General features: G+C 38.7%; 1 protein-coding gene and 1 non-coding gene across 8 annotated transcripts in view; one reads left to right on the top strand and one right to left on the bottom strand.

The window, feature by feature from the left end:
• Positions 1-73: 73 nt before the first annotated feature.
• Positions 74-24,614, bottom strand: part of DDI2 (DNA damage inducible 1 homolog 2) — a 43,720-nt gene continuing 19,179 nt past the window's right edge. For 3 of the 7 annotated variants that reach the window (XM_025285656.3, XM_025285657.3, XM_025285658.3), the window contains 4 exons: positions 22,950-23,078; positions 15,275-15,378; positions 12,793-12,982; positions 74-8,139 (listed from right to left, as the gene is read on the bottom strand). In XM_025285656.3, the coding sequence (XP_025141441.1) occupies positions 6,266-8,139; positions 12,793-12,982; positions 15,275-15,378; positions 22,950-23,078 (2,297 nt within the window). In that variant the 3' untranslated portion in view covers positions 74-6,265. Of the gene's footprint in view, positions 8,140-10,612; positions 12,983-15,274; positions 15,379-22,949; positions 23,079-24,614 lie in introns of those variants that run through there. The other 4 variants (XM_006072784.2, XM_025285660.3, XM_044942858.1 and 1 more) reach the window with 4 other exon arrangements.
• LOC112585376 lies at positions 13,809-13,912 on the top strand. The gene has a single exon (XR_003109841.1). It is a non-coding gene; the product is annotated as a U6 spliceosomal RNA (small nuclear RNA).

Raw genomic sequence — 24,614 nt, 5'->3', positions numbered from 1 at the left:
GGCTGGGAGACAGAGACAAGGACAAAAGTAACCAACCATATCAATTTAAAAGAAAACTGATCAAACAAAAGAGTCTTACGATAAAAACTTTATTGTCTTAAATATCAAATGTTTTACACATCACTTTTTCTTCAGAAAGTTCCTAATAAAAAAAGAAAAATAAAATAAAAGTGTTTTGATTACTTAGGGCTGACTTACATTTCAGTATGTGACAACAACTCAAACCCAAATGCATCTGGCTCACTCAGTGGCAGACAGGTCCTGTGTCCAGCCCCTAAGCCAATGGCACAATGCAACCAACTGTGGGATTCCTGAGTTTGGTTCCCTTAAATTCTCAGAGTTTTCCCAACTCTCAAAACCAAAGCCTTATGGGAGTGAAAGAGCTATTGGCAAGCCTATTTTGCCAATCAGCCTAGTTCTTGTAAGATGCAGTAGTCTCAAAGCTTAAAGAAAAATCAGGAAAGCAATAAAAGAACAATTCCAAGAACAAATAAGAGGGAAAAAAGGGGTTTCTACTTGCTAAAATTTGCCAAATATGGCTACAAAACTGGTAAACAAACCTTATTTGAGTGCAAAGGCCATTAGCCCAACTTAACATGGAAAGGAAATTTTGAATATAAATGAGCATTCAACGTTCATTGTAGGTGCACAGTTTAAAAAAAGCAAACAGTATGCTGAATTGATCTGAATATATAGGAAACTAGAGAGGTCTACCTTCCTTTAAGCCACTGATGCATCCTTCAAGGCTGAATGTGAAACAAACTCCTGGTAAACAAAATAATTTGTTATGTATCTTCCCAGGAAAAAAATCTACCAGCACACCTCTTTCCCAAGTTAGCTAATGAAGACCTCTCTATGGTACATATGAAGAGAAATATAATTCTGTAAAAATTATTCTAATTTCATATTCCACATCCCCACCCCAAGTCTCCTTATTTTAGAGAAACTTCCCATCTTCCACACCCTTGCACCAACTTTCTCTGTAGATTTCATTCCGTAAGACTGTGCTTTAAAACTGCTATACCCGCTCTCATTTTAGTCCCCAGAAGGTCTAGATTACCAGTATGTAGCTGACAAACCTGCGTGGATATTCTAATTGTAAGCTTCAGAAGTCACTGTAGTCAAGGTTCAGAAATTCTACCTGTATCCTCAGGATTACCACATACATGGTGATGGGCTCAAGAATGTCCTTTTGATGGAGCTGTCCTGCAGAAGAGGTTTGGCAGAGGCCTGAATTTTCTTGTAAATAAATTCTGCCCCTCATCTAGTCCCAGAACCATTGCTTGCTACATTCTCTGCTCTTGAGTTCTATTTTCATATTTTGCACTCAACTGCTTTAAAACAGCAAATCTTCCAGAATTCTCTGCTAAGTCTTGTTGGCCCAGATGGTTAGTATTTCGGAGCAGCTGGCTCCAAGACGGCAGAAAGGATGCCACAGCAGTCCATACTTCCACCCTGCATGGAAGGAGCTGTGATGGGAGGAAACGCTGACTGTCCCTGGTGCACGTTAGGTCATCTTCCACTTACTTGCACTTTTATCCTGCCTGTTCCCCCTCCACCAACAGTGTAAACTGAACTGTCCTTAATCTCTTCAAGTATTTCTACCAAATGTTAGAACATTTTTTGTTGGTTTCTCCAATCTCATTTTTTCAAAAACATTTTTAAGAGCAGTTTTAGGTTCTCAGATTCTAATTCCATTTTGAGCCTGCTTTTCCGTTTTCTCTGAATTTGAACCCAATCATCCTAGTACGACTTTTAAAATAAATGATGCTAATAGGCAAAAATAGATCTTGCACTTGAAGCTAAGATTTATTTCATGTCTCTTGACGAGACTGATAGCTTTACAGGGCAGTTTCGTTTGTTTCAGTACTGCTGTTATCCTCAACGCTCACCAGTCACTTAATGTTTCATGAGTGAATAACAAATTCTTATTCAAAGATTCAAACTGCAGTCTGAGACAGTTTAACAGTTCATTGTTCAAATAGATTTTCTTGAACTTCTGCTTTCACCACTGTAATACTGATAGCACAACAAAGAACATAATAAACACATAGAAACCATTTTTGCTTTTTTTGTATGCCTGATGCAAAGAAGCCATGTCACAATACTTCTATGGAAATCTAATCCTTCTGGGGAAATCAAATGATTTGGTGCAGGATAAATCAATCAACAATAAAGGTGAGCCCTTAGGACACTCCATACATGCCTATCTCCAGGAGGGCCATTTTCAGACATTCTCCACCCTTCCCCACCCCAATGATACTTCGACTTTTAGCACCGACTCGAACTTGATGCCTCTGCTATTTGGAGAAACTAAGGCACAAGAGAAAATCAAGCACATCAAAGGTTCCTCCCTTAAGTTCTATGATTTATATGATTAACTCCCAAGTAACATCCATCGAGGGAACACTACTGGGGAACCTGAGCCATGATTTGACATTTCTGGTTCTCAAGGACATGCTTTGAGTTTACCTTGTTGTAAATCGGCATGTTTAAATCTTTCAGAAAGAAAGCAGATCTTTTAATTTATGTATCTCCTAATGTGAAAGGTAACCTTCATCTTCTCAGAAGGGGAACTCTTTGAGAACTGTGTTTGTTTCTAGTTCAGCCACAGACTACACTAAGTCACCAAATTCAAAGGAGAAATTTGCCTTTTTGGTATTTGTGCTAAAGAATGCATAATCTAGTTAGCTTCTCTTATGATATGCTACCAGTGATAACAAGTTGGAAACATGTAGCAGTTCACGTGCCCTGCTTACGCTCTGCAGGTGACAGACCGAAAGGAAAAGGAAATCAGAATGTACTGCCACTCTTCTGGCCAGTGACTTGCGAGGCTGTTTTTTATAAACATGGTGGGATCAAAGTCTTCGCCATAACCGAAGACTGTTATCTGAAGATTAACAAACGTTTGCTTTTTAATCTTTGCAAAATTAACTGCAGGATATCTATCACACATGTATATATACACGAGTTAATGGTTTTAAACCAACCCAAAGTTTTATGGCTTTTGCTAGAGATAGAAAAGCTGTGCTAAGGGAAAAACAGGCAGATTCCACTTCAACTGGCTATCATAAAATCGGTAACACAAAGTCTCATATATCTTTTCATATAACTCTCTTATTGTAGAAACCCTTTGGGAAAAAATACATGGTGTGTGTCTCCCTTCAGTATGCATTGAGACAAGGAGCTCTGGAAAGTTTTGTAGGCTGCAAGGCAGAACAGTTTCCTCACACACTTACCATCTATCTAGTTCCCTTTGCTAAGCAACTGATAATCTTTATGATAATGGATAAAGCCCAAACAGTGGGATGAAGGCTTAGATGAAGGATTAGACGATGTCTGGATGCCTAAAGAGGTACAAGTGGAAATAATTCTTACCAGTGACAATGGCAAAATCTAGAGCCTATAGCTGTCTGGTTACCAAACACATTCTTACACACAGGAACCAACTTGGAAGGAAATCTTCTCCTCTCTTTGGTGAATAAACAGACACCACTCTTGGAGGTAAGCACTGTTCACAAGGCTGTCCGTTACTGATTATGACAAAAGAGCTATCCAACAAAGCAGCCCATACTGGTAATGGCTGGCCTCACCAGTTCTGCTGGCAATCAGAGGAGTTCACAATGATTTTACCTTATTCTCGGAGAAGTTAATCTCTAATTTCTGCACTTTGCATAAAAATCGACAATGAAGGTTCACTAATGTCATGTTCCTTAATTCCTTGTGTTTTAGAACTGCTAAATTTAAAAATTATTCAAAATTCTGACAATGTCAACAATTTTTACTTTCACACAAACAGTGGACAGAAGATTTAAAAAAAATCAAAAGCAACTATAAATTGAAAAATAAATGATGAAAAAGGACAGGGATATTTGGCAAATGGGTTAAGCTCATCCAAAGTATTCCTAATAAGAATACGTGTACAACTATAGGCCTACCTATTGAATTTTCTCCTAGAAATAAATATACATATACATACAATAAAAGCTATTGTAATGAAACCTTTTCTGGATTGATATTCTATAGCCCACCTGGGATTGACCCCCAAATCTCCACACTGTGAAAATTCAGTGGTTATGTCTCTGAGCACTGTTCAGAGGAACTGCTTGTACAGAAAACTAAGAGGCCATTCTTTATAAAGAAGGCCTTTTGGAGGAGTCTATTGTCATCAATAAGTCCTCCCACCCTACACTCACCCCACTTTGTAACCCTAAAGATTGATAAGCTCAGAATAAATTCCCAGTCATTCCCATAAAGCAAATCAGGGGCCCATCGCATGGCTACTAAGTTTTGTTTCAATCCTAGCACCACTACTTAATTGCAGTCACAGCTCTAAGAGCCGGTTGACAGAAATCCTATTAGCAGGTTCCTAGTGCATCTTGTATCTTTGGCGTAGGGCAGGCAAAAGGGTCTACAGCACAGGATTGTCTAAAAGAACACTTTAAAGACAATCTGGCTAACTTGTCTAGAGCGCCACCCTGAACACAGTAAGCAACAGCTCTTTCTGTCAACCATTCCCTAACTTCAGAGAATCACGAGGAATCTATGGGACTTTCCATCATATCACTCACAGCTCCTAATACACATACAAACATCACAGCAGAAAGAAAGAAGATGGAATAGGGTAGAAGAAGGGCAATGTCTAAGTGCCCCCAAATTAAGATTTAAAAAACTCCTGAGATATGAGCCTCCATTTTGATTGTGCTCAATGACGTAAATTTTGACGAAAAGAATAACTCTCAAAGAGAGTAAGACTTTAGACAAAAATCACTTAACATTAAAAGTTCACAAATCACCCTTCTGAAGCTTCTGTTTCAGACACATTGCAAATCATCACCTGGAATCAGGAATTATCATTCTCAAAATTCTCTTCAATAAAACCAGGACTCCATATTCCTGCTAGGTATGCTAGGTATATAAGTTTATCTTTCAGGAAAAAAAAAAAAAAATCTAAAATCTACCCAGTAGAATTATTGCACAGTGGGGCCCACAGGACAATGATTTCCAAGGGCTAGTCCTCATATAAAAAAAGGCCACAATAAATACATCTATATACTATGCCCCACTCTATCTTGACATGGTAAACACAAATATGACAAATCTTGCTTTAAAAAAGAAACTCCTGAGGAAAGAAAGGGATGGAAAACTCTACCAAGGCCACTTAAGTCAGAAACTCCAATTATTATTTCCACTGCCAATGAAGACACTCACCAAATAGACTGACCATTCCAAGCACCAAGATGAACCAGTGACAAGGTTATTACACTTGAATATTTCACTCAGAACACAGCTCAAACTGAGCTTTAGAAGAACTTCCCAGAAGATGAGCTTGGAAAGGAAATAAACTGCTGGCAACCAACCCATCAGCTGAACATAAGTTCACCATGAGTCATTAAGGGTTGAGATGTGATCGGTGAGATGCTACCAAACCCAATCACTAGTAAATTCCAGTGTTTAGAGCATTATTTCACTCACAACAGTTGTTGAAACATCATCAACATTGGCAAATTCGATTACAGTTTTTCCTTTCTTTTTTTAATCTGGGTAGCACCATGTTGCACTCTGATGTTAATTCCCTCACAAAATCCCACCCAAGGTATCTGGCAATCCATGCAGTAGCCTGTGATGTACGAAGCAGCCCAAGTTTTAAGTCCTCCCAACTCATCGCATTAAAATGTCAAATCCTAACCACACCAATGGAAACATGCTACTCCAGGAAATATTCTTCAACTATTCTTCAATTTCCTGTTACAACCGATGAATCATAATGCATTCCAAACATCAAACCATGTGATCAAGTTTGTAAACCAAAAGATGAGTCAATAAGCCATACCTTGCCTACAGCACAGACACAGCCACATCATGCTTTCAGCTGCATGGGTGGTGGGATTTTCTCATGGCTTCTGCTTTTTAAAGCACTCACTCTCAATCTAAAAGGGTATGCTATACACAAAACCATCAATTTTATTCCAGAATACATCATCTTAATGATAATAAAAAGCTTCTGTGTGCACATACTGCCAATACATTTAAAAAGGCCCAAATTTTAACAAATAGGATAGACAAATTCATCAGACAAGAGATCATAAATTACTTTGGCCGAAAAAAAATCTTTAAAAAAAAAAAAAAAAAATCTGGCTCAACATTCTGCTTGCAGGGTTCTACATATACTGTATATGTGGTGAGTGTGTGTATGTGTGTGTGTAGATATACAGCTTTTTTTTTTTAAAGGGAGTAGAGTATGGTCTAGCCCACTTTTCCATGGTTACGTAGGAACTACAATGTTCTTTGCTAGCAAGACAAGAAGTGCAAGGTCTGCATTTCCACCAACTCGATGCAAAGCCCCAAGAGCTTCCTGCAAAGTAAAGCCGGCACGGAGAATCCGGTCAATGTCTGCAGCAGGAAAAATTAATGGTGCAAGAAAGGAGGGACTTGGTGACGGATGGCTGGTAGATGGTTCAAATCCTAGAAGTGGCCCTGCAGCTTCAGGACAGACATGTTCCCTGGCCTCAGGCCTGTCTGTCACTGGATTCTGTGTGCCCTGACCCAAATCTTTAACCAGGATGCAAGTGGGTGATGAGGACTCAGTTTGCTCAGAAGTCTGATTGAGTGTATCCTCCTCATCTGCTAACAGTCTGGGTGAAATCTCTACACCTAAGGTGCAATGTAGTTGATTAGACGCTTCTGCTGAGGCTACAGTAACAGAGCTACTCTTGTTTACTGACTCCTTGGACTTGAGGACACCTTCCTTATCAGTTAACAGGCCATCACCTGGACCCCTCAAGTTAACAGTTTCTCCATCTTCCACTCCAGTGTCAGCTGAAGTGTCTGTTAATTCTTCTGTCTTCGCTGATATAGATATGGCCTGATGAAAGGAGACCTGTGAACACTGTTCACTCTGGGTTGCTGTAAGATGCTCATTTTGGGTCCATCTTTCAAAAAGGTCCTTAATACCTGTTTGGCCCTCAATTACTGTCTCTGATTGACAGATACCTTCTTCAGATGTGTTTTCTGAAGCTGGTTTACTACTAATGACCAAAAGTTCATGAAGTTCCTTCAAGGCTGCCGTTAAGGATGAGCAAGATTCCTCTGATGACTCTATAGAGGGCTGACAACTGCCACACAGACTTATTAAAGAGGAAGGGCGATCCCCGCATTCTTTACTCATTTCAGACATTTCAACATTACTTTCTAGAAGCTGTAAATCCTGAGTAGAAATGGAATTACTTGAAATTTCAGAGGAAGGGTTACATTTTGATGTTTCTACTTCCATCAAGGGATTATCTAAGATGAGATCAGATGCACCAATGTTCTTGACATTGGTATTCTGACCTCCTGAATTCGGCACAGCAACTAGGGACTGTTCAACAATATCTACTTCCATAAGTGTTTCTGAATTTGAGCAGCCAAGGCATCCTGAAGGTAGAATATCTTTCCCTGTACCCGGAAGGTCCACGTTCTGCTGCAGCCTGTCTCCTTTCATTGCAGCTTCCAAACCAGCACTGCTTTGTTGCCTTTCTCCAAGAAGTTCAAGGTCCCCTGCGTGACAAGGATGGTCTTGGTCATGTGAAGCACTCTGTTCATGCTCATTCCTTGGTTCTTCATGCTGCTGAAGGCCACTCACCTGACTTGGGTCCTGATATTCTGGGTGCCAAACTTTCTCCCCCGTAAGCCTCTGCGGTTCTTGCATCCCAGTAGCTGTGACAGATAAACTAGCTTCCTGTCTTGTGCAGAGATGAGATTTGAGGCCCTGGATGCTTCTTTCAGCAGATTTCTCTAGATGATCTGCAACAATGGCTTCTTCGAGTGAATTCTGCAAAGGCATAGCTGGACTCTGGTTTGTTGGAGCACTGTCTGCTGAAGGAGCACAATCAGAAAGACCCTGTGGAGGAAGATGTTCTTTTTGCTCAGAGGTTATCTGGAATTCAGCTGAAGCCTTCAAAGCCTTCACAGCATTAGGTTCAATGCTGTCTGGGTCACTGGGCTGGATAGGGCTGACTGAAGCAGAGACAGAGTGAGCAAGACTTGGAGGATTACCAATCTCAGGACTCAGTCCTGGAGGATGGGCTTGATGGTTAAATCCATCTGAAGTTGGTAATGATGACATTCCCAGTGAGGTAGTTTCTTTACCGCTTTTCTCTACAGAGAACGACAGTGAAAGGAAAAAAGATTAATCAGCAGGTTACAAAGGCCACTAAATTATCAGAAGATATAAATTTAAACAAGATAAAATCAGGTCCTTAAACTTGGATCTCTCTTATATTCAGACTTTATACATGAACCATTCTCATTGTGGCAAACAACATCAGAATAAGAGGTAAGCATGTTCTTGATAAACTGTGTGTATTGGAATTCAGTAATTTTTATTTAGGTACCACAGAATGGCTGCGTTAGTCCTCAAGACTGAAGGACATTTATGTAACTTTACTCTCAGTGGGTTTAGAACTCCAAAATACTTTCTCCAAGTGTGTTCTCTCTACCACTTGCCCTCAAACCACCTGGAAGCTTGTTAAGCATGCAGACTGTAGGACACTATCCTGAGGAATAAACCCAGGAGTCTCTTTATTCAGTTAAGTTACACAGGTGATTCTTAAAAGCACAATATAATCTTGAGGATTTCGGTACTAGGAAGATTCTCCTGCCAATTCACTTCAGTGTGTCAAATGTGAACCCTGAGAAGTCTAAAGCTAGGTATATCTGGGATTTATGTCTGAGAAATAATAATGTGATACTACTCAGGGACATCCAGAAGACAGAGAAGCAAACATTCTATTTCTATCCAAACATTTCAAAAACTGTGTGAGTTTGACTCAGAACAAAAATAAAGCTAAAGATCAAACAGACTAAATCTCAATTATTATCTTACCAAACAACGCAACTTTAAAAAGGAGTATCAGTTTATTGTATTAACACAGTATAAGAACATTTATAAGAACATTTCCTACTTTAAGGGCAGGGAAATGGGAGGAGAGGAGGGCAGTGGAGGGATATAGTTCATAAATTTTCCAATAGGCAATAACAATTTAGATTCACTGCAACTTACTGACCATTCATAAAAGATGGAAGGATTAATTACCACACCTCTAAACAAACATCATGATGTCATTAAACATCAGTTCCAACTATCCTTCTGCTACTAATCCATCCAACTAAAAATTGACCTCCATGCAATAATTATACAATCTTTAATTAAAAGTCAAAGGCTGGTAACAAAAATGACATCACAATACAAATTGTTAGGACAGGTGTGACTCAAATGCTTCATGTTAACTGTGCCTTAGAAGTCATGAAGCAATGCAGTTATGATTCAAGTGGCTCTAAATCGTTCTAGTTCAACCTAGGTTAACAACATGAAAGGATAAAACACTCTGTGAGGAAGTTACTGACTCCTTGTGAAACAATCTTTCTTATAGTTTAGGGATAAAGAGAAGAAGAGCATATATCCCAGTGCAAACTATGTTCATTAGCGTCTGGAAACACTGTAAATAATTTTCTTTATCGATCTGGACAGCTGACTCTGAAAGAGGTTCAATTTTCAGTTAATGGGAACAGAAAGATGCACTGTAGTGAAATGTCCATGTTAGCAGTGGGGAGGTGGGCGAAGGTAATAGCCTTTGGCAATGGTATGTCAGTTATAATAACTGGGTGAGCCAAAGGTGAACCAACCTCAATGAATTCCGTACTCACTATGAAGGCAGCATATAGTCCTCCTGTAGCTGAGATGGTAAGTTTCACTGGCCTAAGTTCTAAATGTAGGGGAGAACAAGGTCAGTACTACAGGATAGCAGAAGAGGATGAGGACAATGGACATTAATAATAATGCCTGTTTTAACCCATCCTTATGAGGAAAATGAAAGAAAGAAGCAATTAAATGCTATGTATCTAATTACAACCAGCCTGCAAACCCCTATAAATTCCTAGGTTGACAGTCTAAAAAGACTGCCTTTCTTGTTTTAATAAATCAGTCAGTATACTCAGGCTGACATTTATTATATTTATGCTACAGGGAAATGGAAGCAGAGTGCCTCCTGTGGAAAAACCGTCAGGCTAGGGAGAGAAGGAAAAGTCAAGTTTCTTGTTAGAAGATTAAACTTTAGTCCTGTCTGTGTTACTGACTCTGTGACCCTGGCCAAGTCACCTGGTCTAAGTTTCCATTTCTTCTTCAACAGGATGAAAACTGCTGCCCCTATTTAATGCTGGGACTTGTGTGTAGTAATGTGAAAAATACACCTCCAGTTTTTCAAAAGAAAGGGACTTATGAAATTCCTAACAGTGTGGTTATCTTCAACAAGAATGTGCTATGATGCTGATATTCACAATGGTCATCTGTTTTCACTGGGATTTTTCCCCCTGTGGACTTTCTAATAACTGACAAAATTTTAAATAGTAAATTGTGCTTAGATACGTATGTATGCCAACATACAAATATATATATATATATATATGTATACATATATATATATATACATATACACACAGGCTAGTTGTAACCAGATTAAACAAGGTGAACTGGTGAATGACAGAAGCTACATTTTAGATCTGCTGCGGATACAAAGACTTTCAGACCACAGACGATGACTGGGTGGAGGCTTAACGTGGTGTCTATAAATACCTGGTCTGGGGCCCACTCCAGCTGCAGCACACACACACTACATGCATCATGGCTTCTGACGCTCTGTTTGAATTAGGAAACAGACAAGCAAACTTGGGTTAACAATGCAAACCACACAGCATGCAGGGTTACAGTTTCCATTCCTCTGCCATTTTTAAGATCAGGAACTGCTGATGCAAGGTGGGGCAATGTTCTTGTAGCTTGAACCGCAAAAAGATTTGCTAGTTGCTCTAATTCTCTCACCATACATAAAGCAATATGTCAACTTCAACAGATTTTCAACAGAACTTGGGAAGAAATTAATTTTCCACACCTACACAGAGAATTCATGGGCAAACAAACGCGTGAAAGAGATGAAAAAAGTAGATCCATAGATGGAATTACATGATATGGAAATCTTATGGAGTAAAAGTGAGTGAATACATTTGACAGTAACTTTCAACATTTCTTTCTCAATTGAGATTTCTTTTTAGAAGAAAAATAATCCAAACCTGATTACCTATCCTGGCTTAACTTCTTTATTTTTTCAAATACTCTGAATTAGTATTTTTAAATTATGTTTTAATCAATAGAAAAGATAAAGATATTCTGTATAGAGTATCCACACCAAAGAGACAGTTTTTAGGGGAAAATACATTTATCTACTATATTCACACTTAGGTGATTCTGATTAATAGTAGGATGCTGATGTTCTAAACAAATACAATATGATATTGAAGAATTATCTCACTATTTTAACATTACAAAAATTAGCACAAGCTATATCCTGTCAGTAACAAAAGGTCATCCACAGGGGAAGACAGCCATTTCCTTTTAATCTTTTAAAACTGGTATACGCACCTCACAATGGCTGAAAACATCTGTGGTTTCTATTTTAATCTCCTAAACTTTTTATTAAAAGAAAATAATTACTCAAAGAGGGTAACGGTTATATTAAAGTTAGGGCTGCTCAGTCACAGACACAATGTTATCCTCCAAAGTAAATGGGCCTGAGGTTAGTGGGTTATAAGGCACTAAGCTACTGTCAGCTGGTGTTTCTCAAATGAAAGCACCGAAACTGTGGGGGGAAAGAATAGAGGTTTCACAAAATGATATAAACGCTCATTTTATTAATAAATAGCATTATAACTAAGATGACAAGTTACAACACCTTCTAAGTAAGTATGTCAAACCCATTCAAGCTTGCCTTGTAGGTAAGGTTAAAACTATTATCTGTCAGATTGTTCAAAATTCTGCCCTGCATACAAAATACTAAATCACCACCCAAGTTGTATTTTATATGTAAACTGAGTCAAAAGGTGGTGGTGGAGAAGATTCTGAACAAAGCCAGCTTGGAAGGCTCCATTTGCAACTCACACTTACTCTAAAGAGTCTCAACGTTGAGATCACTGAATGTTCTCCAGTGACATGCACTGGCAAAATCTGGCTGCTTTTTGTTAAAACTCTTATCTTTTTTTTTTTTTTGGTCTTTAGGAGAAAGCTATTCCCTTAACTTACAGTGCTAATATATTTTACTGTATCAGCAAATGCCATGTGTGATGTTAGTCACTAATGAACAATTACAGCTCAAGACATTAAAATAACTCAAACTTCTCTTCAGCTTCTAGAAAATATATCCCAGAGTCACTGATATGTAACAGAAAAAAACTTATCCACAGACATGAGATTTCAACGTAACTGCATCCCTCCACTTTTACCCCAGAAAACTTGGCTTGTTCTTTAAAGAAGCTACAACTGAGACTCGGGTGGCAGAGGAGGAAACCTTAAGTGGAAGCACTTTCAGTAGATATTAAAGTTGGGGCTGCTCAGTCACAGACACAATGTCATCCTCCAATATAAATGGGCCTAAGAAATGAAAAAGAAAATTTCCAGGAAATGTTCACTCAAAAGGAAATGTCCGCTTACTATTATGAGTCCCACCAAAATGTACCAAAGCAAAGAACTCCCCAATGTATCCTGCACACACCAATGGACAGCTGTTTCTGGAGCTACTGAAACACGGGAGCTTTTCTATATTGTATGTGGAGATGTGAGGAGGCGGTAAGAAGACAAGAACACACCCACAACAGGACGAAGAGATGGATTATGAATTGGTCCTTATTCCCCTTTGAAGCCCGAACTTCACTGGCTTACCCACCAATAACTACAGTATTACTCGCAAGCTCGGCCATTCCAAATACCTGCATCCTCTACAGATTTTTGAAGGGCTTCTGCCAGTTCTTGGTCTGCAATCTCCTCTGGCCGTACTTCATCTCGCCCGGCCCCATATGCCAACCGGGCACACTCTGGTAACTCCCCCTCAGGAAGGAAGGTGGTCTTCGAGCCTGTGGTGCCGATCACGAGTACGTTCTTCTTGAGGTCAATGGAACACTTAGAAAGAAGAAACCAAAGACAGATGATAGCAGAAAAAAACATGACACAGGAAAATTATGACCCTGAGCTTCATAACTCCATTTATAAAGAAAAACATTGACAGAGATGACTCAAAACAAAATCGATTTTACCTAAATTTAATCTACGTGACACTGTTAATTTAGAATTTTTTAAAATACTTAAATTGTATAGCAGAATAATCTCTATGAGATATACTTTACACTTATTTGTCAAATACAGAAATGGTTCACATCTGAATTTAAATGTAACACCTGTAACACCTGTTCACTGCAAAAATTTGGAAAACTAACGGGCATAATCCGCAGCCACACCTTTTAGAAACATATAAATGACTTTAAAAAAAATATATACAACTATATAAATGGTATGTCTCAGTTTTATAGCTGCACATTTTTGCTTTTTGCTTAAGTGTAAAAAGTACAGCTTATATTTAAAGTCTATACCAACGGTCTCAAAAGTCATACATGGACAAGAAAAGCACTATAAAAAAATATTCTTAGTTTCTGCTAGCCTCCTTTTCAGTATATTTTTACAATTACTTAATATAGGACAATTACACACATATGTTAAAGCTGGAGACTGCTAGTCTATACCATGACTTAAAAATAGGGGAAGTTAAAAAAATAATAAAATAAAAATAAAGAAAAAGGGAAAGATTAGCAATGTTAATAAATTAGATTTAATTGGATTGTATTTATATTCACTCATTCCTTCAACTTAAAATTCTGCACCTTGATTAGAGTATTGATGCAATATATTTTAGTGGGAATTTAATATTAAACATTTAGAAAAGAAAATTAGTGTGCTGCTTTAGCAGCACATATGCTAACACTGGAATGATACAGAGAAAATGAGCATTGCCTGAGCAAGGATAACATGCAAATTTGTGAAGCATTCCATATTTTATATAACTCAGCCATAAAAAAGAATGAAACAACGCCATTTGCAGCAACATGGATGGACCTAGGAACCATCATATTGAGTGAAGTAAATCAGACAAAGACAAATATATGATATTCTGTATATGTGGAATCTAAAATATGGTACAAATGAATCTATTTATAAAATAGAAACTTAGTCACAGATATAGAAAACAAACTTATGGTTACCAAGGAAGAGGGGGAGGGATAAATTGGGAGACTGGAATTGACATATACACACTACAATATATACAACAAATAACTAATAAGAACCTACTGTACAGCACAGGGAACTATAGTCAATACTCTGTATTAACCTATATAGGAACCTATATAATAACCTATATTAAAAAAATGGATATATATATATAACTGACTCACTTTGTTGTATAGCAGAAACTAACAAAACAATGTAAATCAACTATACTGCAATAAAAAAATTTAAAAAATATTAGTGACATAAAAATATTAACAAGATATGAAACCTTATGGGAATTTTTACTGTCCAAGAGCACATTAATTCCTTCTTCAATGAGTTTATTTCAACACATTATTAGGCTTCAGAGTAGAAATATAAAAACCACTACAAATGAACACATTTATAAATTATTCTTCCTGTACTAAACAAACATTTCCATTTCCAACATCTTATGTAACCTTTTCCCTTAATCTCGATACTCTTCTTCCCAAGTACTATTTGATCAACTACTAAGGATGTACTAAACTTATACTCGCAGTAAAATCATCATTGTGTATTATGTACATAGCCCTACAAATCCATCAAAAAAATATTTGAGTTCTACTCAGAAGCTTTTTGCCTTTTCATACTGTTCATGGGGTTCCTGTGGCAAGAAACTTGTGGTGGTTTGCCATTTCCTCCTCCAGTGATGCTGGGGAAGATTGAAGGCAAAAGGAGAAACCGGTGACTGAGGATGAGATGATTAGATAGCATTACTGACTCAACGGACATGAATTTGAGCAACCTCTGGGAGTAGTGGAGGACAGAGGAGCCTGGAGTGTTGAGTCCATGTGGTTGCAAAGAGCTGGACATGACTTAGCAACTTTGAACAACCCAGAAATTAAAAATTACACAAGAGAACCAAACTGTCCACTATAGTCTCAAAACAGATGGCAGGATTCAATAGATTCAGAAAGATTTCACAAAAAGATTCTATTTCTACTGATATGTAATTTCAAACTGTGTATGACAATATCATCAATTAAGGACCTTTCCAGGTTTGAAGTCATGCTTCTTAGTTTTTCAGTATACACAACCAAGGGAATGTGCAGTAATAACGACGTAAGTCACAAAAAGCCAATGTGAAAAGAAAATGAAACTCTTAATTACCTGATGCCGTTTCAGCATATCCAGTCCCAGAAGCATGTCCATGGGCTGTTCCTCAAGTATAGAGAAGGAACATGCCAGGAAATCACCTTCAATTTGAACCTGAGCTAAAGCACATGAAGACAGGAAGAGGTTATCATTTTTTCAAGGGAAAGTTTAGAAATGTATCTATCATTCTGTGCAGTCAGTCAAAGCCAAGCCAAAACATTCAAGCAAGTGAGTAAAGTATGAAAATTCAGTAAGACAAATAATCCAGTTAAAAATCAATGACGGCATCAGCTCATAAAATGGACTGGGTACAAATAATACTCACAAGACCTGGCTTGATATGTGATACCTTTAGGATACATGCTCACCTGGTGAGGAAAGCTGGCATTAAGAATTTGAAAAAAGATGGATAAAGAAGATGTAGTACATATATAAAATGGAATATTACTCAGTCATTAAAAAGAATGAAATAATGCCATTTGCAGCAACATGGATGGACCTAGAGAGTCTACTGAGTGAAGTCAGACAGAGAAGCAGAAACATTGTATGACATTTCTTACATGTGGAATCTAAAAAGAAATGATACAAACAAACTTACAAACAGAAAGGGACTCACAGACTTAGAAAACAAACTCATGGATGCCAGAAAGGATAGTTAGGGAGTTTGGGAAGGTCATGTACACACTGCTATATTCAAAATGGATAACCAACAAGGATCTATTGTACAGCACATGGAACTCCACTCAAATGTTATGTGCCAACCTGGATGGGAGGCAGGTTTGGGGGAGAGTGGATACATGTATATGTATGGCTAAGTTTCTTCACTGTTCATCTGAAACTACTACAACATTGTTAACTGGCTATCAGTTCAGTTCAGTCGCTCAGTCGTGTCTGACTCTGGGACCCCATGAATCGCAGCACGTCAGGCCTCCCTGTCTATCACCAACTCCCGGAGTTCACTCAGACTCATGTCCATTGAGTCGGTGATGCCATCCAGCCATCTCATCCTCTGTCGTCCCCTTTTCCTCCTGCCCCCAATCCCTCCCAGCATCAGGGTCTTTTCCAATGAGTCAACTCTCAACTCTTCGCATAAGGTGGCCAAAGTACTGGAGTTTTAGCCTCAGCATCAGTCCTTCCAATGAACACCCAGGACTGGTCTCCTTAAGGATGGACTGGTTGGATCTCCTTGCAGTCCAAGGGACTTGCAAGAGTCTTCTCCAACACCACAGTTCAAAAGCATCAATTCTTCGGAGCTCAGCTTTCTTCACAGTCCAATTCTCACATCCATACATGACCACAGGAAAAACCACAGCCTTGACTAGACGGACCTTTGTTGGCAAAGTAATGTCTCTGCTTTTCAATAGGCTATCTAGGTTGGTCATAACTTTTCTTCCAAGGAGTAAGCGTCTTTTAATTTCATGGCTGCAGTCACCATCTGCAGTGATTTTGGAGCCCAGAAAAATAAAGTCTGACACTGTTTCCCCATCTCTTTCCCATGAAGTGATGGGACCAGATGCCATGATCTTAGTTTTCAGAATGTTGAGCTTTAAGCCAACTTTTTCACTTTCCTCTTTCACTTTCATCAAGAGGCTTTTTAGTTCCTCTTCACTTTCTGCGTAAGGGTGGTGTCATCTGCATATCTGAGGTTATTGATATTTCTCCCGGCAATCTTGATTCCAGCTTGTGCTTCTTCCAGCCCAGTGTTTCTCATGATGTACGTTGCATATAATTTAAATAAGCAGGGTGACAATATACAGCCTTGACGTACTCCTTTTCCTATCTGGAACCAGTCTGTTGTTCCATGTCCAGTTCTAACTGGCTATATCTCAAAACAAAATAAGAAGTTTAAAGTTAGAAAAAAAATTTTTTTAAAGAAAGAAAGAGCTGTAACTACTGAAGCCTGCGTGCCTGGAGCCTGTGCTCCACAATAAGAGAAACCACTGCCATGAGAAGCCTGTGCATTACAGCTAGAGAGTAGCTCCCACTCACTGCAGCTAGAAAGTCTGCAAACAGCAATGAAGACCTAGAGCAGCCATAAATCAATCAATAAATCTATCTTTAAAAAGAAAAAAGATCAAGACAAATTCCTCCAATTTTACTACTGCTTGTTATAATCAAGTTTCTTTGCTTGACGTCTCCTGCATTGCCTCCCTTCCTCAATTACTCCTCATATTTTATATATAGGATCTTTTAAGAAAATTACTTTGCTATTAACTGTATCTTGGGAAACCCAGGTGGCTCAGTAGTAAAAAATCACCCTGTCAATGCAAGAGATGTGGGTTCCATCCCTGGGTGGGGAAGATCCCCTGGAGGAGGAAATGGCAACCCCCACCCCACTCCAGTACTCTTGCCTGGAAAATCCCATGGATGGAGGAGCCTGGTAGGCTGCAGTCCATAGGGTCACTAAGAGTCGGACACGACTGAGCGACTTCACTTTCACTTTCCAGTATTCTTGCCTAGAAAATTCCATAGACAGAAGAGCTTGAAGGGATACAGTCCAGGAAGTCACAGAGAGTTGAACACAACTGAGCAACTAAGATATGTGTACACATTTAAGACATGTGTACACATTTAAGATACGTGTACATATACCTTATGAACAGAAAAGTATGTGAGATACATATATATATAGTATAAAGCATAATAAAACAAATACCCATGCATCTATTTCCCAGGCTGAGAAACAGAAAACTAAGAAGTTCACAGCTAATTCTTTTCCTCCTCCAACCCTTCCACCTATCCTGGTTTTTATGCTAAACATTCCCTGCTTTTTTTTTTTTAATAGTTCTTACTATTTTGTATGATGCCTAAGCAACATTTTGGTTAGTTTTGTGGTTTTAAACTATGACTCGCTTCTTCTCAAAAGATATTTTGAGATATTTTATTCCTGTGGATGCATGTGACTATATTTCTTTCACTTACCCCACCTCGAAGAGTAAGTAAGAGTAAGTAAGAGTAAGCAAGAGTAAGCACTGTAATGTCTCAGACACCACCACTGATTTATCCATTTTGGTGCTATGGAACTTCCAGGCTGCTTCCAGTTTCTCCTGCTATAAGCAATGCTAACATTAAGTATTCTTGCGCTTGTCTCCTGGCATGCCATGAGTGTCTCAATGGTATACTTTAAAAACATACAGGGTTTTAGGGGATATATTAGGCTCAGCTCTACTTGATACTGAATTATTTTACAAAATGTTTCCAGTGGTTTTGGAAAGGTGCCACTGTTCCACCTTCTCCCAACACTCAATATTATTTGATCTAAAATATGGCAAGTAATTCTCTATTTCCCTGATTAATGAGATAAAGCAATTTTTACACACTTACTAACCATTTGAGTTTCCTCTTAAAGTGCTTATTCAAATGTTTCTGTAATTTTTTATATACCACTCTGAGTTGGAGGATATATAAACACACAGAATATGCATAATTCTAAATATGAATCTTTTATTAGTTATGTATGTTACTAAGTTCTTTCCTAGTTTATTTGTTCATTTTCTTTGATGAAAAGTTCTTAATCTTAATTGGCTATATTTATCAAATAACTTCCTTATCTTTTAAAGGAACCCTTCCCTACATAAAACATTCCCCTATATTTTCCTCTAAAAGCTTCAATGTAAAATAAATAAATAAATAAAAGCTTCAATGTTGCCTCACACATCCAGGCCTTTCGTCAACCTTGAGTTGACTTTTCTATGTTATGTGAGACAGGGTCCAATTGTCAATTGTCCCTTTTTCCACACAGATCCCTAATTCTCTGAGCACATTTCCTGACACCTCCCCACTGCTCCATAAGATTTCCTGTCATTTATCAAGGTTCACATAAGCATGGGTCTGTTCCTGTTCTAGTCTTTTGGTCTTGGTATCTAGCTGTTCAGTCACTCAGTCATGTCTGACTCTTTGCGACCCCATGACTGCAACATGCCAGGCTTCCCTGTCCTTCACTATCTCCCGGAGCTTACTCAAACTCACGTCCATCATGTTGGTGATGCCATCCAACCATCTCATCCTCTGTCATCCCCTTCTCCTCCTGCCTTCAATCTTTCCCAGCATGAGTCAGCTCTTCACATCAGGTGGCCAGAGTACTGGAGCTTCAGCTTCAGCATCAGTCCTTCCAATGAATATTCAGGACTGATTTCCTGTAGGGTTGACTGGTTGGATCTCCTTACAGTCCAAGGGACTCTTGAGAGTCTTCTCCAATACCACAATTCAAAAGCAACAATTCTTCAGTGCTCAGCCTTCTTTATGGTCCAACTCTCACATCCATACATGACTACTGGAAAAACCATAGCTTTGACTAGATGGACCTTTGTCGGCTAAGTAATTGGTCTGCTTTTTAATATGCTGTCTAGGTTAGTCACAGTTTTTCTTTCAAGGAGCAAGAGTCTTTTAATTTCATGGCTGCAGTCACCATCTGCAGTGATTTTGGAGCCCCAAAAAATAAAGTCTGTCATTGTCTCCCCGCCTATTTGCCATGAAGTGATGGGATTGGATGCCATGATCTTCATTTTTTGAATGTTGAGTTTTAAGCCAGGCTTTTCACTCTTCTCTTTCACTTTCATCAAGAGGCTCTTTAGTTCCACTTCGCTTTCTAACATTAGGGTCGTGTCATTTACATATGACTAAAGTTATTGGCATTTCTCCTGGGAATCTGGATTCCAGCTTGTGCTTCATCCAGCCAGCATATGATACACTCAACATATAAGTTAAATAATAATACCAGATATAATAATGATATCTAGCAGGAGAAGTTATTCCAGTGTATCCTGACTACTCCTGCCACAAAGGGCCTACATAAAATTTAAAATTAACGCATCAAGTCTCACATACACACACAATAACAATTTATTGGAGTTTTGAATGTATTACAATGTTTCTGTTGACAAATGTGGGAGAAGTACCACCTTCAACACATTGAACCTTCCTGCCCATGTTGTATCTTTCCTTTATTTAGACTTCTCTTATTGTTATAAGGTTTTCTTGACACCTATCATAGTCAAAGTTGCAAAACGGTACAAGTTCTCCAACCAAAAGGACATAAGGGACTGGTACTTATTTTGTCCCCTATTATCTTCTCACTAAAAACCTTAAAAACAATAAGAATTCAGACTCTGAAGCAACTGGTTTGTGGTATTCTTCCCCAATTTCAGTCCTACTGTGTGTAAGAAAGTATAGAAGAATAAGGTATTAAACTATCCTTATTCTACAGAAATCAATAATAGAAAACATGGAGACTAATAGACAAATGTATTAAAATAGGAAAAATCAAAGAGAAATATGAAAAGGAAAAAGGGTAGAAAAACTATCACTTGCAATGAAAGAAAAGTAACTTACAGTTAAAATAAAAAACCACTTGTTTATCTACAAAAACTAGTAATACTTGATTCTATAAGGATATTAAGATGAATATTCAATCAGTGCTGGAGAAATCAGATTGATAACAGTCAACAACATCAAGAGCCTTAAAAGGTATTCACAATCTTGAATTTAGTAGTTTCACTGAGGGGAAATCTTAACTAAGGGGGCGGGGGGATCAAAACTAAACAAAAATGCATGCCCATGCTATGATTGACAAAATATTAGGGGGAAAACATACTCCAAAGATTGACCACTAAACCCATACAACAGAATGCTATGCATTTATTTAAATGATGCTTATGAAATTTATACTGGCATTTGGGAAATGCTACTTTTTCTAAAAAGGAAGTATAAAATTCAACATATTACATGATCACCGTTTACAAGAAAAAGATGCCAGAAAGAGTTATGTCTGGATGCTCCTACTGAGTCTCACTTAAAAGAATTATTTTTCACTTCTTTTCACATCTATGCTTTGAAATTCTCTATGAGCATTTACATGGATAACGAAAAGAAATAAACAACAAAAAAAGAACAATTCTGATTAAAGACAAAGGACTGGACACAACTTACTTAACTCAATTTACTCCTAAAAAAAGCCACAATAAAAAGTCATTTTTTCTTTTTAAAGGCACAAATCACTTAAGCCAAACACAATGGGAGAGACAAATGAAACACAATTCTGGAACTAGAAAGCAGATTACAGTAAGAAACTAAGAAGCAACCCTTTCTAACATCACAGAACTCTCAAGAAGCTGATGAGCTGGTTGAAATAAATACCTCTGCCAACAGGGGTGGAGTGAGCCCCAAGCAGGGGCACCAGCTGCAAGTCTATGGCAGTACAGATAGACCTTGGGGCTCCCCTCCCACACTCTGCTCAGCCAGGTGACTACTCACCTCCCCTCCATAGCGGACTAGAGGTTTATTTTCTTAAGAGGGTGAACCAGAGGCTCTTGTAATAGAGGTGGGCATAGAGGAAGACAGAGATACAACAAAAAGCACCAAACTGAAAACTGAGGTGGGTGGGGAGGGGGCGGGTTAAGTAGGAGCTTACTGAGACTAGCCTTTTTCTCCATCCCAATGTACAGATTACCCACAATCACCAGGGCTGCCCACCCAACTTATCTTCCCAACAGCCTTCTGGTGTCTCATTCTTCAACATGAGCAGATGCCAAGGATCACCAGAGATTTAAGAATCTAACATGAAAGAAAACCATACCAAACATAAAGGTTAGAAGGCAAAGTTGAAGAAATCTTGTTTTCTTTCCCCGAACACAATGAAAGAAAATAAAACTAGAGGCGAAGTCCATGATAGTAGATCATTCTACTTGAATATCAGACTTCCCAGAGGGGAGGAAATCATTATCAGAACCATTTGTCCAGACTGAAAGGTTATCTAGCACAGCAGATGAAAAGAGATCTACACCCAAGTACATCATTGTGAAATTTTAAAACACTGAGGTCAAAGAGAAGATCTATAAGCTTCAGAAATGGAAGAGAAATCTCACATGTAGATGATCACGAGTTAGAATAGCAGCCAGCTTCTCCAAAGCAACACCGATAAAAATCATGAAGGAAAGTGATTTCCAACTTAGCCTGGTAGAATGTAGAGAAAGATAATGCTCTGATATTTAAGGACCCACTTTATTCCTGTGACCTTTTTCTCAGGAAGTTATTGGAAGATGTACTTTAATAAACTGAGGTGTGCCACCAAAAAAAAAAAAAAAAAGTATGGGATCCATATTTATTATCCAGGGTTAAGACTGAAGCAAAAGGCACCCTTCAGGACCCAGATTCCGAAACAGCAGCTATGAAACAGCCCTGAACCACCAGGCTAGGCTGAAAGAAACCTCTTCAACAGGGTGACATGTATAAAGGAGATTTACACACTAGTAAGTGTTTAGGGATGAGTAACATAAAAAAACCAATGACACACTTTCACAGGCAGGACAACTACTAATTCTGAGAAAATACACTAGACATGAAAGGAAAAACAATCTTTTTCAACTAAATGGCTTAGCTCTCAATGGTACTTACATAGTCATGTCAGTATAGCACTGAAATCATGGTATTTAGAAAAATGGAGGTAACCCCAAAAGAAATAAGCTAAAACAGTGGAAAGGGATTATCTCTGAAGAACAGGAAATAAAAGCAGTACATAGGGGACTAGTGGTTTCTTTTTCGTAACCAGCTGAATTGATGTTACATGTATAATTCCGATAACATACAGGATCTAAAATTTCTAAGGATTAGGCGTGCTGGATCAGATGCCCCTGTCCAAAAGGAATTTTTAGAGTCTTCTACACTACAAAGACCCCCAGCGCCCTTCACTCACCTAGATGTACCCTTCCAATGATCTTCTGAGTGCCCACTCCTTTGGCGATTCCTGCCCACCGACGGTCTACCAGCCTCATTATATTACACCTTTCTGCACAAGCTTGGCTCATAATAGTCATCTGGGCACCTGGAGGAGGGGGAAAACATCAGATAAGAAAGACCAAATCCTCATGTGTGGGAAGAGGGGAAAATGCAGCACTAAGAAGAGGGCAGAAAGCAGGTCTACTCCCAGGCTTCTGTCAGTATGAAATCCTTCCTATCTAGCAGGCTTCGTGCCACACTTAGCTCAACTTTCAGTTTCACACTGTTATCTGAACCATGGTGTGGAAACTTGCTGTTGAGGGAAATAGTATTGTTTAAATATAATAATTATATGACATTTTTAAACTTTAAAGATAGAAACCAAATATACTTGGAAAGGATTTCCAAAAAGTCAGACTATGTCTACAGATGGAAACACTCAAGCACTGGCTGCACTCTTGGATCAGTTTTCACTGAGTATCTCTAAACATCTTACCAAGTTATTTTTATTTCAAACTCTGGGACACTCTAATTGACCAGTTAAAAAATAAATCATGTAGTCTCTCATGAACTCTCCATTCTCTGCTCCAATAATTAGACCCTCTTTCCCATGAGGAAGAAGGCATTGAGGCCTTTTCTCTTCTCTCCTGGCTATACACTCATCCACACAGCTGGAGGCTGGAGTGAGCCTGAGCAGAACACGGACACTTCTCTCATCCTTCTCTAGGGTCCTAATCTCTCCCAGAGAACCTGGTTCTGCCTCCCTGTGTGGTGGACCTGGCTTTCACAAAACCACTAGGTATAATCCTCTTTCTCCCCAAATAATTCTCTCTCTGATTTCTCTCCTTGCCAATGGAATTCTTTTTCTTACAACCATAAAATGCAGGCACTGTTCACTTTCAACCCCTCTTCTTACAGTCTTCTCCCCACTCTAAAACTGAGCTCCAGCCCTGTTAATAAGTTCTGGGCAATTTCTGACCTTTCTTCTTCTAACCATAGCCATCACCCTAGCTCACACTCTAGCCCTCTAGCTAGTGGACAATTTCTCTGGTTTCCAAATCACTCTGTAAGGGTATAATTTAAAGCAAGGAAATAGTTCTGATCCTGAGGGGTATAGACTACTCCAGAACTGTCACTTCCTTCAATCTTCTTAAAATACTACCTCCTTCAGATCACATATTAATCTGCTCAAAGATCAAAGATCTTTAAAACATCAGCTTTAAACCACATCACCACAGCCTTAGATTCCACCTTACCCTGGTCCAATTATTTCAAGCTGCTACAGATTGAATGCCTTCTTCCAAAACTCATGTTAAAACCTAATTCCCAATGTGACCATATTAGCAAGTGGGGCTTTAGGAGGTGATTAGGTCATGAGTGTGGAGTCCTCATGAATGGGATTCAGTGCCTTTATAAAGGAGCCCCCAGAGAGCTCCCTCATCCCCTTCTCCACCATGTGAGGACACAGGGAGAAAACGGTCATCTATGAACTAGTAATCAGGCACGATATCTGCCAGCCAAACCTCTCAGCCTCCAGAACTGAGATATAAAACGGTGTTGTTTACAAGCCACCCTGTCTACAGTATCTGTTACAGCAGCCTGGACAGATTCAGACACCAGCCTTACAGCCTGACTCCTAAAC

Source organism: Bubalus bubalis, chromosome 5, assembly GCF_019923935.1.
Source record: "Bubalus bubalis isolate 160015118507 breed Murrah chromosome 5, NDDB_SH_1, whole genome shotgun sequence".
Taxonomy (NCBI): domain Eukaryota; kingdom Metazoa; phylum Chordata; class Mammalia; order Artiodactyla; family Bovidae; genus Bubalus; species Bubalus bubalis.
The sequence above is the reverse complement of the archived record's forward strand: the minus strand, read 5'-3'. Positions and strand labels throughout refer to the sequence as shown.